The sequence below is a fragment of the Eleutherodactylus coqui genome, chromosome 9, assembly GCF_035609145.1.
Source record: "Eleutherodactylus coqui strain aEleCoq1 chromosome 9, aEleCoq1.hap1, whole genome shotgun sequence".
NCBI classification, from domain to species: domain Eukaryota; kingdom Metazoa; phylum Chordata; class Amphibia; order Anura; family Eleutherodactylidae; genus Eleutherodactylus; species Eleutherodactylus coqui.
This window is the reverse complement of record NC_089845.1, coordinates 89,022,620-89,039,073: the sequence shown is the minus strand read 5'-3', so window position 1 is coordinate 89,039,073 and position 16,454 is coordinate 89,022,620. Positions and strand designations below refer to the sequence as shown.

The 16,454-nt window shown below is 42.8% G+C and overlaps 1 protein-coding gene across 1 annotated transcript in view; it reads right to left on the bottom strand.

Moving 5' to 3' along the window:
* Nucleotides 1–16,454, bottom strand: part of LAMA3 (laminin subunit alpha 3) — a 205,905-nt gene that overhangs the window by 101,432 nt on the left and 88,019 nt on the right. Inside the window, exons 25-32 of the mRNA XM_066578034.1 lie at nt 15,359–15,512; nt 12,463–12,620; nt 10,904–11,012; nt 8,812–8,909; nt 7,461–7,632; nt 6,089–6,215; nt 5,869–6,008; nt 3,960–4,075 (exon numbers count right to left, since the gene is read on the bottom strand). Coding sequence (XP_066434131.1) covers nt 3,960–4,075; nt 5,869–6,008; nt 6,089–6,215; nt 7,461–7,632; nt 8,812–8,909; nt 10,904–11,012; nt 12,463–12,620; nt 15,359–15,512 — 1,074 coding nt within the window. The remainder of the gene's footprint in view (nt 1–3,959; nt 4,076–5,868; nt 6,009–6,088; nt 6,216–7,460; nt 7,633–8,811; nt 8,910–10,903; nt 11,013–12,462; nt 12,621–15,358; nt 15,513–16,454) is intronic.

Genomic DNA, 16,454 nt, shown 5'->3' with positions numbered 1-16,454 from the left:
CGATTGGTCCCTGCACTGCATCGCGGTGCCGAAAAAAAAATTGTGGCATGCTCTATCTTTGCACGTTCCTCGGAATGCATCACCCATTATTTTCAATAAGGCCGGGAGAATGTGATGAGCAAGTGAGTGCGATGTGAGGTCTCCCATTAAAGTCAATGGTAAACACTTGCCAATCCTCTGACGTGGCTGCAAGCCAGGGTGGTTTTGACATCTGTGCTCAGGAGTCCTGTTTTTCTCCTCCGTTTAGGGAGCAGGAAATCCCTGTCGCTGAATGGCTCCATCTTAGGGCAGAACCGAACAGCACCGAAAGGACCCCACCGATTATATTGCATTTTTCACCCAAATGTGAGGCGTTTTTTAATTTAAAAACACCCTGCATTACTGTGATACTGCGCTCCTCAGGTGAGTGTTTCACAAACATAAGAGGATCGCAAGTGTTTCCTATTAATTTCAATGCGAACTATCACATCACACTGACATGTACATCGCACGCCATGCGAGTAACAGGTGATGTCACACCTGCATTAGGGCTCCGCTCAGGGTTCCCGTCTCTCTGCTTAGTTTTTACAGAATGTAAAATTGAAAAAAACTGCTGTTTTTTCCCCATTGATTTCTATGGGTTTTCAAAAAAATCAAAAAACGCAGACTGCGTTATTGTTCTTGTCAAACAAAGTGAGGCAAAAAGGAACTGAAGCAAGCTGAAACCTTTCAGGTTTTTTTTAAAAGGCATTGAAATCAATGGGTAAAAAGCAGATCAGTTTATCTCCAAAAAATAAGCAGAGAGAAGGAAAACCTGAACTGAGCCCTAATGCAGGAGTAAAACCAGCTTTAACAACATCTTGTAACCCAGCAGTTACCCCGGGACGATGGCGTCGGACTGACAGGCTGTGTCAGCTGTGTGGCTCAAGCAGAAAGCAGCTTAGTAGGATATAGTGAAATCTCCAAGGTAAAAAAGACTTCTCTGTGTTAAATCATCAGGGGCAGGGCAGGTCATCAATAGTTGATCGCCTGGGGTCCGCTGCTCGAAACCCTGGCCAAACAGCTGATTGTCAGCATCGCAATCCACAGGGATCAGAGCGAAAGCAGTTGGATCCGTCCACTGTGTAGTGGCCTATGCTTGTAATTACAGGTGCAGCTGCCTCTGGTTTTATTGGGAGCTGCGCCTGCAATTACAAGTGCCAGCCACTATACCTAAGTCAGAACCAACTGCTGCCACTCCGACTGGGTCAGAGCCAACTGACAACAGGTGCCCGATCAGCTGATTATTCAGGGTCCCGAGCAGCAGACCCTAACTGATCAAGGATAGGTCATCAATAGTATTTGCATGTAAACCCCTTTAACCCGTTAAGGACCAAGCCCAGTAAATTTACAGTGCTTGTTCCTGCGCTTTAATCCCAGCCGATAGTAAAAATTTAGTCACAGCTGATAACCCGGAGAAGGCGGGAGAAGTGGTTTTTAACCCCTTCTGCCTTCTTCTTTCTTTAGTACATAGTGCTCAATGAGTGCTATGTACTAAAGAATGAAAGTGGAATTGTTTCTTCCACTACACAAGCTGGCAGTCATGTAACTGCCGGGATCCCCTGGCACAACAGAGATACAGGGTTGTAGCAGACCCTGATCACCTCTGCCAGTGACTATTGCTCCTATGGATGCCCCAGCTAGAGTGGAAAAATGTAAAATAAAAAAAATTTAAAAAAAAGACCGTGTGAATGTTCCCCAGAGGTCCTATATGACGTCGGGAGGGACATAAATGGTAAAAAGAATAATTACATAAATAAGTAAAATAAAATTACAAAATGAAATACAAATATATACATAAAAAAGAAAATGATCCAAAGCCGGCGCCAACCAAAACCGTCACCGCATGTGCCCTGTAATCCAAAACCATACATATTATATATCAAAATGTCCAGAAGAAACCCATTCCTGTACTTTATTTTAGCATAAATATACTAATTTCGAAAAAATAGCTATAAATGTTAAAAAAATCATTTTTTAGCTTTTTACCCCCAATTAAACTAAAAAACGGGAGAAAAAAATCAGCGAAAAAGATATAAAAAAATAGCCCTATGTCATGAAAAAAAAAACCTAGCAAAAATTCTTTTGGTAGCTGAAGGAAAAGAAACCGGGCAGTTAAACCACCACATGGGTAAAATCCCTAAAAAGTGTCTGGTCCTTAGGGGGTTAATGACAGGGCAAGAGCACTAATAGGCTCTTATCTGATGGCTGTTATCTGCACCAGAGACAGAAAGTAGAAAGCAATGTTCCTACATGGCGGGTTTGCTTTGGGTTTTCTACAGTAGAACCTGCAGTAAAATGCATGTCAAAATCCAAACTGCTTGGTTCAGATTCTGACAAGGATGTTTTTGTGGATTCACAGCAGATCTCACCACTTCAGCTGAGGTGATGATATCCACTGCGGAGCTATATAAAAATAATCACCAAACATTTTGGATTCCGACACAGATTTTGGTGCAGATTTATCACCAAATCTGCCACATGGGAACATACTTGAAGAGAACTTTTTGCCTCCGTGTTAACGCTTACTTAGGAAGACAGTTACAAAGAAATCCAATGGCCTGGCTACTCTCAGTAACTTCCTGCTATAAAGCCATAGAGAGACATTCTACCAGTGCCAGCATACACATAGGAAAGAACATGGACCTATCACTTATAATTTTAATCAATTTCTGTCCCTACTCACAAGGTGGCAGCAGAACATTTAGTTTGCTACCCAAAATCTCAATCTGTTCTGCTAAAATATCTTGAATAGGAAAATGATGTTATAAGCCCAAATACCCACACATTATCACTGCGGGGCTATGCCCTACAGGAAAGCCTGTACCCTAATATCTCATAGTTAAATACTGACTGACCAGGTAGCCTGTTTTTAGCATTATATTTGTAGTGGTATATTTGTAATACACAAGCCAACTAGGCCAGGGGGCTTATTTCCATTCAGAAGAATCAAGCATGTCGAAATCCATCAGCCCGATCCTTCTTCTTCTCTCACATCTGATGTCAGACGAAAGTTGAGACCTGGCCATACATTTCCACTGAAATTGGTAGGCTCAGCCAACATTAATCTAATATGTATGGTCATCTAAAAGGGGGAACAAATATGATAAAACAATTAAAGAAGTATTTACTCCCCCTTTGCTCCAGCACTGTCTCTCGGGAGCTCCTCGCTGCAGCGATGATGTGCCCATTGTGACCACTGCAGCCAAGCACTGGCCTCAATAGTCTTGTGCCGAAAACCGCTGAGCGTAGTAATTGGCTACAGCAGTCATGTGTGTACATGGCCACGTCATTGTTGCAGCCATGTAAATACACGCCGACAGGCAGCACTGGAAAGAAGGAGAAGTAAACAGGTACGTAATGCTTTCTTTATTGTATCATCACACTTCTCCCCTTTGGGTAGTTTCCCCCCATACTTGGTAAACTCTTTAAAGTGTACAACATAAATCCACAATTTTATGTACATTGTTGGAAAAAAGTGGTGGCCAACCTGACATAGTGTGGAAGTGTCCAGTGTAGCCATTACCTCAATCAAAGGGTCGCGCATCATCTACCCAAAAACAGGCATACACTCTAACTTTTTTTAATACAGTTATATTTGTAGCTGGGCCTGAAGGTTGCGGGTTCAATCCGCACATGGTTCAGGTAGCCGGCTCAAGGTTGACTCAGCCTTCCATCCTTCCGAGGTTAGTAAAATGAGCACCCAGCTTGGTGGGGGGTAATAAAAAAAATTACCTGAAACACTGCAGAATAAATTGGCACTGTTTGTTGCTGCTTTTTGCTAAATACATACAAAGGGAACACACACCACAGGCATATGAAAACACGGTACTAAAACTAACAAAAGGGAAATGTGAAAAGTCATAGGAAAATCTTCCCAGAATCAAAAGGCATAAAACAGATGAAAATGGAAACGAGATATTTTTGTAAAGTATTCTTACTCAATATAGAAGCTGTTTTCTCCACATATATTAATAAAGTCAAAAGATTTATCCAGTGGCGTCTCCTGCAAGATATCGGGTTTGTAGCTGCCTGCCGGCACAAGGAGGATGGATTCCTGAAAGAGACCAATACTCCATTGATGCTGAACTATTATCTCCTTGTCGATGTGTTGTGGATGGAAAACAGGGCATTACAAACAGTATTCATGCAGACACAGTTATACAGGGTCAGTAACAACAACCTGATGGCTTCTATGAGCCCCACAGAGAATGGCGGGGTACAAGTATGATCACCCCTCCAGCCAAACTCTTTCTCACTGTGATTGTACAGTGAGGAGAATCAGGGGCTCAGGACCTCCTTTCTAGTGATTGGTGGGGTCCTAGCAGTCAGATATTTATCACCTATACGAGGGGTGCACATCTTTTTCTGGTCTAAGGGCCACATTGCCATATTAAACTACATTCAAGGGCCACATGGGTATTCTCAAATAAGAAATCGGATGGCAAATCCTAAATATATTCCACAATAAATCAAAGTAAGTTCCAGTTCCAGGACTCCCACCTATTCCACCACTCCAGAGAGCAGCAGACAATGCATGTGACTCTCTACTTGTACATGATGGATGTCAAGGTAATGGCCTGGGATTTCGTAAGTTCTATAAACTACAAAGGAGAGAGCTACATGTATATAAGATGCCTCCAACTCATATAGTCATTTCTGGATGGTAAAACGGGTCAAGTGACCTTATTCTCCTAATATATAGGGGACCCAGACATAGCTACACAGTGCGCCCTTAGTATTTGTCCTAATTAGAGATGAGCGAACGTGCTCATTTAGAGCAATTACTCGATGGAGCATCGCTTTTTTCGAGTAACTGCCTAATCGGGCGAAAAGATTCGCTGGTGCCGGGAGTGAGCGGGGGTTGCGGTGGGGTGTGAGGGGGGGGGGGGAAAGAGAGAGAGAGCTCCCCCCTGTTCCACCCCGCCGCCCACCGCCCCCCCCCCCCCCCGAATCTTTTCGCCCGAGTAGGTAGTTACTCGAAAAAAGCGATGCTCGATTAAGTAATTGGCCTAAACGAGTACGTTCGCTCATCTCTTGTCCTAATATATAGGGGACCAGACATGACTACACTGTGCACCCTTCGTACTTGTCCTAATATATAGGGGGGCCCAGACATGGCTACACAGTACACCCTTAGTACTTGTCCTAATATATAGGGGACTAGACATGGCTACACAGTACACCCTTAGTACTTGTCCTAATATATAGGGGACTAGACATGGTTACACAGTGCACCCTTAGTACTTGTCCTAATACATAGGAGACCCATACATAGCTACACAGTGCACCCTTAGTATTTGTCCTAATATATAGGGACCCAGTCATGGTTACACAGTGCACCTTTAGTATTTGTCCTAATATATAGGAGACCCAAACATGGCTACACAGTGCACCTTTAGTACTTGTCCTAATATATAGGGACCCAGACATGGTTACACAGTGCACTTTTAGTACTTGTCCTAATATATAGGAGACCCAGACATGGCTACACAGTACACCCTTAGTACTTGTCCTAATATATAGGGGACCCAGACATGGCTACACAGTACACCCTTAGTACTTGTCTGTTCCTGTTTCCCTGCTATGAGCCACTTCTCTTTACCATAACATGGAAACTACATGTGAGAAGCCACACATAAATATTTCTGTGTTCAGATGATTGGGGCCTCCCAGAATATGTACTGTGGGCCGTATGTTGTGCACCCCTGACCAATACAATTGTAAGGTGTTTCCACATTGGACTACTGATAGAATTTCAGTTTGGAATTTCACTGTTGAGTTGAATAAAAAGTTTTAATTTTTCATTGCTATTAAACAAAGAAAAAATAAAGCAATGTCTTAACTTACCAAGAGTAGAGACTTATCCGGTGGAGTTCTCACAGTTACCAACAGTTCAGGATTAATGATATCAAGGCTGATACGGTTACCAGCAACCACAAAATCACGACATCCAAATATGTGAGGACAATACGTGGCATTGAAGGTACCTGAGAGAATAGATTGATATCATTGCTGTAAAAAATCTAAAATGACCATTCATGAAGGGGTATACAGTGCAACATCATACCTGACCAGTGCGTTCCACCGTCAATCAGCACAGACACAGGGAATGAAGGGTTCTGAGTCTGGTAGTAATGGACAATGAAGTCATACCTCCCAGTATTAGGTATTCTTTTGCCCAAAGTGATCTGAGTCTGTGTAACAGAGAGAGTAAAACTAATATTAGTATGGGTAAACTATGTCTGAGGGGGTACTGTTTCTACTTCTGGAGAGGCGAGCTAATTTGCATATACAAAATACTACACATGCTTATTATATGCAATATCTAAGTTAGATTTTACTCTAAATACACTGTACTCTAAATACAGAATGTGAGGAATTGGGCTAAGCAGCAGCACATGTGAAAAAGACTTGGGTATACTAATAGATCATAGACTTAACATGAGTCAACAATGTGATGCAGCAGCCAAAAAGGCAAACACAATTCTAGGATGTATTAAGAGAAGCATAGAGTCTAGATCATGTGAGGTAAGTATCCCCCTCTACTCTTCCTTAGTCAGACCTCATCTGGAATACTGTGTCCAGTTCTGGGCACCCCAATTTAAAAAAGACATAGACAAACTGGAGCAAGTTCAGAGAAGCATTACCGAGATGGTGAGCAGTCTGCAAATCATGTCCTATGAGGAACGGTTGAAGGATCTGGGAATGTTTAACTTGCAAAAAAGAAGGCTGAGAGGAGACTTAACAGCTGTCTACAAATATCTGAAGGGCTGTCACAGTGCAGAGGGATCAGCCCTATTCTCATTTGACAAGGAAAGACTAGAAGCAATGGGATGAAACTGAAAGGGAGGAGACACAGATTAGATATTAGAAAAAACTTTCTGACAGTGAGGGTGATCAATGAGTGGAACAGGCTACAACAGGAGGTGGTGAGTTCTCCTTCAATGGAAGTGTTCAAACAAAGGCTGGACAAAAATCTGTCTGGGATGATTTAGTGAATCCTGCACAGAGTAGGGGGTTGGACCCAATGACCCTGGAGGTCCCTTCCAACCCTACCATTCTATGATCTTGGCAGCATTAATGGTCTAAAGGAAACTCTGGTATAACATAGTGAAAAGAACCCACTGGTTTCAATGGGTTCGTTCACATGCACATAATTTGTGCGCGTTTGCACAAAAAAACTATACAGCATACTATATTTTCTTGTGTGTTTGCGCACGAAAATAGCATGTATTGAACTAACTAACTTAGTTGCCCAATACAATCAATGGGAGTATGCTTGTATGTTTTTTTTGAGCTCGCAAATGGGCATGACTTGTGCGTATAAAAAATACAGTAAAACATGCACAAAAAAGCAATGCCCTTCACGCAAATACAGAATCCCGGTCTTATGGCCCATGTGATCATACATCTAGTAACATTTGAAAAAAAGCAAACACCTGTTGTGGTGACAGCAATACTCTGTTACCCTGGTGCTTAAGAAAACCTGCTCCATGAACGGGTTCTTGATCTTTGCTCTTCTGTCCACCAGAATCTTTAGCATCTTTGACAGGGTCCAGCAGCAAAGACAGAGGAAGATTTTCATAGACTGAAGACTGGATACAAGCAGGACTACAAGGGAAGAGCAATACAAATTATACCCCCAACTTGTATCATCACATACATTCTCTGTACTTCTCCATGCATTGCTTATTCAAAGGTGGGGAGAGGTATCATCTCTCTTTAAAGGGGTTCTGTTATTAGAAAAGAAAAATTCTATACTTACGTATTCCTGCCCCATCAGTCTACTTACCAGATCTTCACCTCTCCTATCTTCTCCTGTCTCCTGCAGTCCAGGAGGGTCACTTCACCTTCAGCTGCTTGATTCTTCTCCTTCCAGTGAGGTTACATACATTGGTTGGCAGTCGTTTGCGCCTGACAACCAATGTACGTTACGTCACAGCTCACAGGGGGAGTGCCTATCTGTTTTAGAGATTGCTCATGCGAGCTGTCTCTAAAATAGATTAGAATGCCTTCCTAGGCAGTGAGCACTACAGCGCGGGGATGTGACCCTTACTGACCCGACTGGAAGGAATGTGAGGAATGCAGCCTTCATAACAAGCCTGCCAGCGTAGGGTGAGGTGACCCAGGACACTGCAGAAGCTCAGCCAGGAGAGAATATGGTAAGGAGACTGATAAGGGGGAGGAATAGGAGAGTATACATTTTTTTTCTTTTAATGACAAAACCCCTTTAAGGAGAGCACCTAGAAGGTCAGTGAGGAGACTTATAAGGCCATCCATGCTCCTCTGGGAAATATATGCAAATAAGGAAGATGGAACAATACCTCTGCAGCGCCATCTATTGGCTGGCAGCACTCCTTCAAATCAATGTCAGACCCTTTATACAAGTCTTTATAACAATGATTGGGAATAGAAAACCAATTCAAAATCAATTCTCAGTCATTGCTCTAAAAACTGTATAAAAAGTCGGACATTGATTTGCAGGAATGCTGCAGATTCACTGTTCCATCTTTCTTATGTGCTTATTCAATTTACTATAAAAAGGAGTAATTTGAAAGGCAAAATTAAAGTAGAGGGAGAACATGTCAATGATACAAAAAAGGACGCACAAACTTGCAGAATTGTCATCTTAAATGTCACCTACGAAGCTGAGCCGCATGCACAGAGCATATGGAGGTTGTAAGGCGCTGTAATATGGTTGTGTGCTTCAGTCCTAGTATGGCTAATTGAGTAGATATTTAGTTCTAAACTGAATTCTACTCTTGTGAAATGTTAATGGTATACACTTACCTCTGTCCAGGGGTTCGTCCATAAGCTGCTATACAGTGCACCTTCGGTTCTGCATACTCAATAGACAGCTCCTCAATGGGGATAATACAGACAGTGTGCTAAAACAGAGAAGATATTGGTCTAATGAAGTGAAGTAACTTATTTTCTGGTAGAAATGACCAAGAATCTAAAACTTCTCCATGAAAAGTCATATTCAATCATCAAGGTACAAGTAAGACTAGAGTTCTGTACCTTACAGTAATGAGTCTTGACCTGGGAGCTCTATAATATCTTAAAGGGCCTCTCCGGGGATTTTTCTTCTTCACTCATTATGCAGCTATTCCCCCAGTATATATAAGTGAGCCAGTGTTACCTTGGTTAGTTATTTCTATCTGAAACTCCAGGCCTCATCCTCCTCAGATGGTAGTGTGATCTCAGTTCTGACCAGCTCAGATCTGCTTGGGGTTATGTATTCATTTTCTAGTCAATTTCACAGTCTGTGTGATGCTGCTACACAGGAGCTGGCTGCATGATCACAGTCATTCCTGTCAGTTATTGATGATGATCACAACTCCTGTCACACAGCTATGATGGAGGAGATCACAGCTCACCCTCCTGATTGTATACTTATGGGCTGTTGTGTCTTTAGAAGAATATAGGAGCTAATATTAATTAAATTGTCCCCTCCGACAGAAAGAAATTTGATAATTGTGCTGATGCATAATGGGATAGATGTATAGGCGTACTGTCAGGGGTCGCAATGGCGACCCAGCCCCTGCACTAAGGGGGCCCAGAGGCTGCCCTCCACCATATACAAGTGCACATGCAGTGCATTCCCGGCTGGTCGCATGGCCGGCATGCCGCGTGATTGCTTTGTCTTTTATCTATCAATCTAATCTATCTTATCTATCACTCTGTCTCTCATCTCTCTATCTATATATCTATTCATCTATCTGAGCGCCGGATCCCACAGTGCAAATACGTCTGTGTGCATTAGGCCTTACATACAATTTAAAAATGCATCCAAAACACATGCGGTTTTTAATAGTGTATGCAGTTTATTAAAAACGTATGTGTTCTTTGAATACTGCATTCAATTTTTTTTAATGTGTTTTTCTTAATTGCGGTTAAAAAGTTAAACAAAAAACATGAACACAGCCTAAGGTCACTCTCACACATGTGTTCCAAAAATACAGCTCGAAATCGTGGCATTTTTACCGTAATTTTAATCGGCCGTTTTGAACACATTGTACAGAGTTTGACAGCGCTTTTTAACGCACCCCATCATTGTGTTGGGTGAGGAGGTGCGTTAAAAACTCAATAAAAGCAAAAACAGAACAGACAGCTCTCAAAAATCACGGCATTAGAAACACCGAATTCGAGCGCAGGTATGAGTAACCCCATTAAAATCAATAAGAGCGCTGTACCTCGGTTAGCACAGGCTCAAGACGCCGTGCTATTAGCGGTAAAAAGCAGTGAGAGTGTGACAGTAGCCTACGGGGCTACAGACAAATTTTCATGTAGTGCAGTAAATGAGTCATGTTTGCAAAGATTATGCCAAGGGGCAGATCATGTATGGAAATTCGTTTTGCAGCTGCATGCAGCACGGTTTAGGTATGGGATCCATTTCTCTCTTGGACATCCACTGTGCTCCAGCTCATGTCATCCCAGCACTACTGATGAAGGGGTTTACCCCGAAAACACGTTTATTAGCTGGATTTTAAATTGTAATATTCTAAATAAAACGAGAAGTTGGATATTCATCCAATTGTTCTGGTACCTCTATTGGAACCTCCTGGGAGTTGCGCCTACACAGCAGATTTTTTTTTAGCATATTGGTTTTATTTGTGGCTTTTTTTTTGTCACATTTTCTGTTTTGGAAAAAACCCACTAACCAAAAATAAGGAAAAATGCCACAAAAAAAGGCAGTGTTTGTACTGCATTTCATTACTTCTCATTGATCTACAGCCAACATCTGGCCGCGGTCCTTTTTTGAAAAAGGAAAAAAAAATCGTCAGAAAATGCTGGGAAAAATGCAGTATTTTTTTGATGCTATGTGTGAAACGACAGTCACATGGAGGTTAAGGTGGTTTACAGTATATAATGAACTCACCAGTAGGAAGACGACTGATGATGCTGTCACATGGATTTCAGAGTCAGAAAGCATCTCGAACTTTGCAATGCGATTCATGCTGTCTACTGCAATACTCCGGCAGAGGAAGCTGGAATACAAAATACACAGAACAATTAGCATTGACTGTATATTCTGCCCCCAAACCTTGAAATATCTATAAGAGCAGCATACAGAGTTAGATGATAAATGACTAGAATAGGTGAGATCCACACATGACCATTGCTGATATCCATCTACATCACGAGTGTCAAACTCAAGACCTGATTCCTGCCCGCCACGTCATTTTTATGTGGCCCATGACAAGGTCTGAATGCAGAAGGCTCGGCTCTCCACTTTCCCTGGAGGATGCAGCCCGCACTTGGCAGCAGGGGCACTGCCACCACAGTGAGCGGGTGCTATCTTGGATTCTGAGCTCTAGCATGCACCTCCACAACACTCTGTTGAGCAAATCACAGAGAGTGTACAAAATTATGGAAACACTGTACGAAAAGCATGGAATTTTAATTGTTAGCACTGAGCTGCCCTTTTGACCCCTGCTTGGCTTAGAGCTTTTGCGTTAAATCTGTGTTTATTTCACCTCTTGCCCTGCTCCGGGTGGTTTTGGGAGCCAGCTGGTAACAGCAGCTGAGTGACTCAAACCTCTGGCCAATGGAATAACCAGATGTTCACTTCTGCCCGTCAGCATCTGTGTCATATTACCTTTACTTAAAATTGGTCTCTACATGTCTTTTTGAAATATGATTTATAATGCCATGTAATGTAAGGCTTTTCATATGGTGTTTCCATATTTTTGTCCACCCCCTGTAGATATTGTAGTAATATAAACACAGCTGCATTTGGGGTGAATTGTAAAAAAAAGATAACTCCAATTGCAAAAATCTGCACAAGCTCTTCCAACTTGAGAAAAAAATGTAAAAAATCAACAACCACCCCTGCTACAGTCCTCTCTGACCTCCGCATACTTCCTGGTAGTTTGGTCATGTTCCATGTAGGTTCTTGACTGCTGCGGCCAAACACTGACCTCAACGCTACTACTGCTGAGGCGAGAGATTTGATACAAGTAGTCACGAGCCTAGATGTAACATGACCAAACTACTGGGAAGTATGCAGAGGCAAATTTGACAAAAAAAATTAAGGCAAGTCTACGTATGGGTATAATATACCTGTACAGAGGTGTTCTCTCCTTAAAGCATTGCTTCTAGAAGGGGAGTATCTCCATATGTACAGCACTTGCCGGAGCCTAGAGGGACTATACTGCTGCCTAGTGAGGAAAAGTACAACCTTCATGCGCTGACATACAGCCTTCATGCACACAACTTGGCCATGTGTATGAGTCCTTAATTAAAGTCCAGATTAAGTATGGAACCTCATGAAATATTCAGGAAAGCAATGAAAAGAGTAGTTATTTCCCTATCCCCCGTCATGAACAAGCTGGCACACACCTTCATATAAACAGGAGTCACATGGGTATGTAAAATAAAATAAATTGCTGAAGAAAATGCATTCATGCACCAAAAAGAAGAAGGCTCTTACTGTACCTGTATTTACAACTGTACAGGTTCACTCGGCCTGAAGAACTGGGGTCATTTCTTATCATCACGTTCAGAAAATACTGCTGATCGTCTTCATTGGCGTATTCAAAGATCAGAGCATAAACTCCAGGCTGGGGAACTTTAATACTAAAATGTAACTCCACCTGCCGGAATAAACATGGTAGATCATTTTACTCATAGGATATTGTGTAATAATCTCAATTCAAACACACTACGGTGCAGGCAGGAGCAGTTTAAAGGGTACTAATCATGAGAAAAAAAGCCTTTCATTGATGTATCCACCAACTGTTTTAAAGAGGTTGTACTACGAATAAGTATTAATTTACTGTTAGATCAGGCAAAACATATTTTCAATTGGCATCATTTAAAAAATTGCCCCTGTGTTTAGATATTAATGTTAAATACTTGTTATGGCGCCCCCTGCTGTTCCTTTGACTTTCTCTTGAGAGCATCCACCTAATTTGTCCAGCGCTGGTGGTCACACATGATCAGTTGCACCTTCCGAATCCTCTTGGACAAGGGTGGCAAAGTGATTACTGCTATTATAGTCAAGCCAGTAAGAATCAATGCACTAGACGTGGATTCTTCACCTAACACTGGACCATTAGGTGGAGGTTCTAAGACAAGTATAAAACAGTAATATACCAGGAAGAATTTTTTAAAGGTAATCTGTTGCCTATGATAAATAGCCGAAAGGACGGTGAGCTTAAATCTTTAATTTGTATACTTTATTCCTTCCTGTTCCCCACTGTGGACCCACAAGCCGGCCGTTCGCGTTAGGGCTCAGTCACACGGGCACATCGCCGCCCGTGTTCCTGCACTAAAAGACGGCCGCACTACAGGTGCGGATGACGCCGGAAGACAGAACATGGGACTGGCTCCATTGCCGGTCATTTGTTCTTTCTCCCGGTGCTGCGGAGAAACGTCCGCACTGCAGGTGTGGCCGTCTTCTTCGTGCAGAAAGACGGGCGCAACGGCGCCCAGATGCGCCCGTGATACGCTGAGAAATAGAGCATGCTGCGATCTTTTCCTCACACGTACCTACATGCAGTGTCTACATGCTTATGGGCATGGATCAATGAAAGTCCATTGACTATCATTGACTCAATTCATTGCGCATCATGTGGCCGTGCATCACATACGTAATATGCAGTGAAAAAACGCCCATGGACATGAGGCCTAAGCCAAGTCCAACTGCAGGGCATCCATCTTTTCTGTAAGGACGGAGCAACACTTCGCTATTGTCTTAATAACATCCCTGATAGTCGGGCTGGTCACAGGAGGTGTAGATGAGGCAACATCTTCAGGGAAGAAGCCCTGAGGGTCATTGGGGACAGTAGGTTGATGGTCCATCACAGTATTCAGCCATGAAAACTGCTGCAGTTTACTGGTAAGTTTGGTCTCCTAAGTTGGAGCCATCAGGGGTCTGTGGGAGCAAAGGGGGAATAGCAATAGGTTGGAGCTTATATAATATCACAGAGAAGTTCACAAAGAAAGTTTGGTTATTAACACATCACTATTGTAGTTTGGAGACAATGCAGTGATGCCAGTGCAGTGGCATAAAACCGCCACTAGATGGTAGCAGAAGACAAGGCTTATACACATTAATAATGCAGTTTTATGAAAATGGAGAATATTTCAAAGGAGAAACTGTCAAATTGTGGGCTGCTGAAGCAATATACGGGGTTCAGCAGGGTCTAGTAGTCCCACTTGTAAACTTATACAGCCGTAGTCACAGCAGTGGAAGATGGGAGACTCTTACCACTGGCCCAAAATGGTGCCCATCTCATCCTCCCACAAAGCCTCCTGCCAAACCTGCACAGTAGTCCTGATGAAGGACGAAGAATAGGTCCTGGACGGAATTCACCTCCACAGGTCACAGCAATGAGAGAAGTGGTCCTTACCATGCTCCAAGGCAGCCGCATGTACAACCAGATGTTGTCAGGGGTCTGGAGAATTGAGTCCAGAATAGAAGAAGTGCTCCAGGGAAGACCAAAGCAGCAGAGCTAATGGCTATCTGTGTCCAAGAGCTGGGTCCCAATAGCAGATCCAAAGGGCTGAGCCCAGGGTGCAGCAGAGCACAAGTTGCAGTCACAAGGGTGATCTGCACTGGAAGGGCATAGCCCCTGGGATCCAGCCGCACTCCAGGCTGCAAGAGGTGAAGCTCTGCTGCCACTGTCCAAATTTCCAGGTCTTCCCTCAAAAAACTCCTCGGGGCATAAGAGAATGTTAAGGGATCAAAATAGAACAAGCAGCTGCAGATATATTTTGCTCCAGAGCTAGACTATGCCCCCCGTAGAAGTCACTACTTACTCTTTCCCCTTCTTCTGCCCGGCAAAATCTTCTTTCTGTGTTTGCTCCGCAAAACACTTTACCCCCATTCTACCTTCTTAGAGACATTCTCCCTTGCTCACTCCTCATTAATACTTTCTCCATTGCTTGCAGACTCCCTTCTACCCCCTCACCCAGCAGCATTCGGACTACTGTACTGGAGAGCCTAGCTCTGATGTATGCAGACATTCTGGAGACAAAACAATTACTCGATAGAACAATGAAATCCATCCTCGGCTGCATTATCTGTCAGATGGATTCTTGTCAAGCAGTCCAGACATAACGATCTGTCTGTTCAGACTGGCTGACAATGCAGGGGCTTGTAGCCACATACTGTATGTACATGGAAAGCCGTGAAACGTACAAACAATTTGCTACATTGTTGTCCATTATATTTCAAGTGTCCATGCTAAGAAACCATTTCTGAAGCCCCAGCATCAAAGCAGAACATATGCTTCATTCTGAATATAGCGGTAAATACAAACCCCACCGAGCTGTGATCCCATTTTCTGCTTCCTGAAAAAGATTCCACAAAACAAGCATATTGTACCTGTCTTCCAGAAATGGCCGCCATTAGAGGGTGTCCATAACTTGGCTGTCGAACAATTATTGGACGATAGTCTCCTTCCTGTTTGAAATACTCCATTTCAGTACCATGTAGGCAGGTAAACTTTTCCAAGGGCAAATGCTGAAAAACTAAGCAGCTAAACAACAAAAGAAAGAAATAAAATAATACTACATTATAAAAGCTAAACAGAACAGCAACTTTCACCATTTTTGGACACATTCATAGTGCTGGTAGGAGCTGAGTAAGAAGATGCCCCACATCTGATTGTAAAAAGCAACTTATGTCTGCACACAGGTGAAAACTTCATGTATACTTCCAGTGATTCCCATAAAAATACTTTTAGGATAAACTTTATAGCATGCACAATTAAAAGAGTTGCATAGGAAATGAAAAAAACATGGCTGCAATCTGTGTAGCTGCTAAGAAACCTGTCCTAGAATATAACCAAGACGGGTTGATGAGTCCTGAGGGGAAAGCGGGATGGGATGGACTTGTGGGTGCAGTGGAGGCTAATACCACACCGTTTGTTCCCGTCAGGCTGACTGACACAATACCTGACAGGTACAAAGAGTGTAGAATTGGCTCTGCCTCCTACCCCTCCCTCTCAGGTCTCATAAACCCATCCTAGGTAAAGTTTAGAATGGTCTTCTTAGAGGCTGCACACTTAATGTACAACCCCAATAAGTTTCAAATCTCCATTTTTTTGAAGGCTAGGACAAAGTAAAAGAACGCTTTGAATTACTGCAGCCCTTTACTTCCCCCCTAATTTCAGCTAGACAAGAAGTTTCTTGCTGCAGGAGTATGGGAAGTAGAAAAAAGTTTTAGCTTCCTTGCGCTACAAGTGCACCTGTACACAAGTGTATATTGAAGTCAAAAAATGATTAGCACTTACTTAACTGGGGGGATTTGTAACCAACCATTTCCCCACTGCTCTCCCTGCTGCTCTCCTAATTGGGATTTTCACCTAAGTGATTACAACAAGCTGAAGTGGACCTTCATGGTGTGCCTGTTGACAGACTCCACACCAGACAAGTAAAGGCCTATTTAGACACAACGATTATCGCTCAAAATTCGCTCA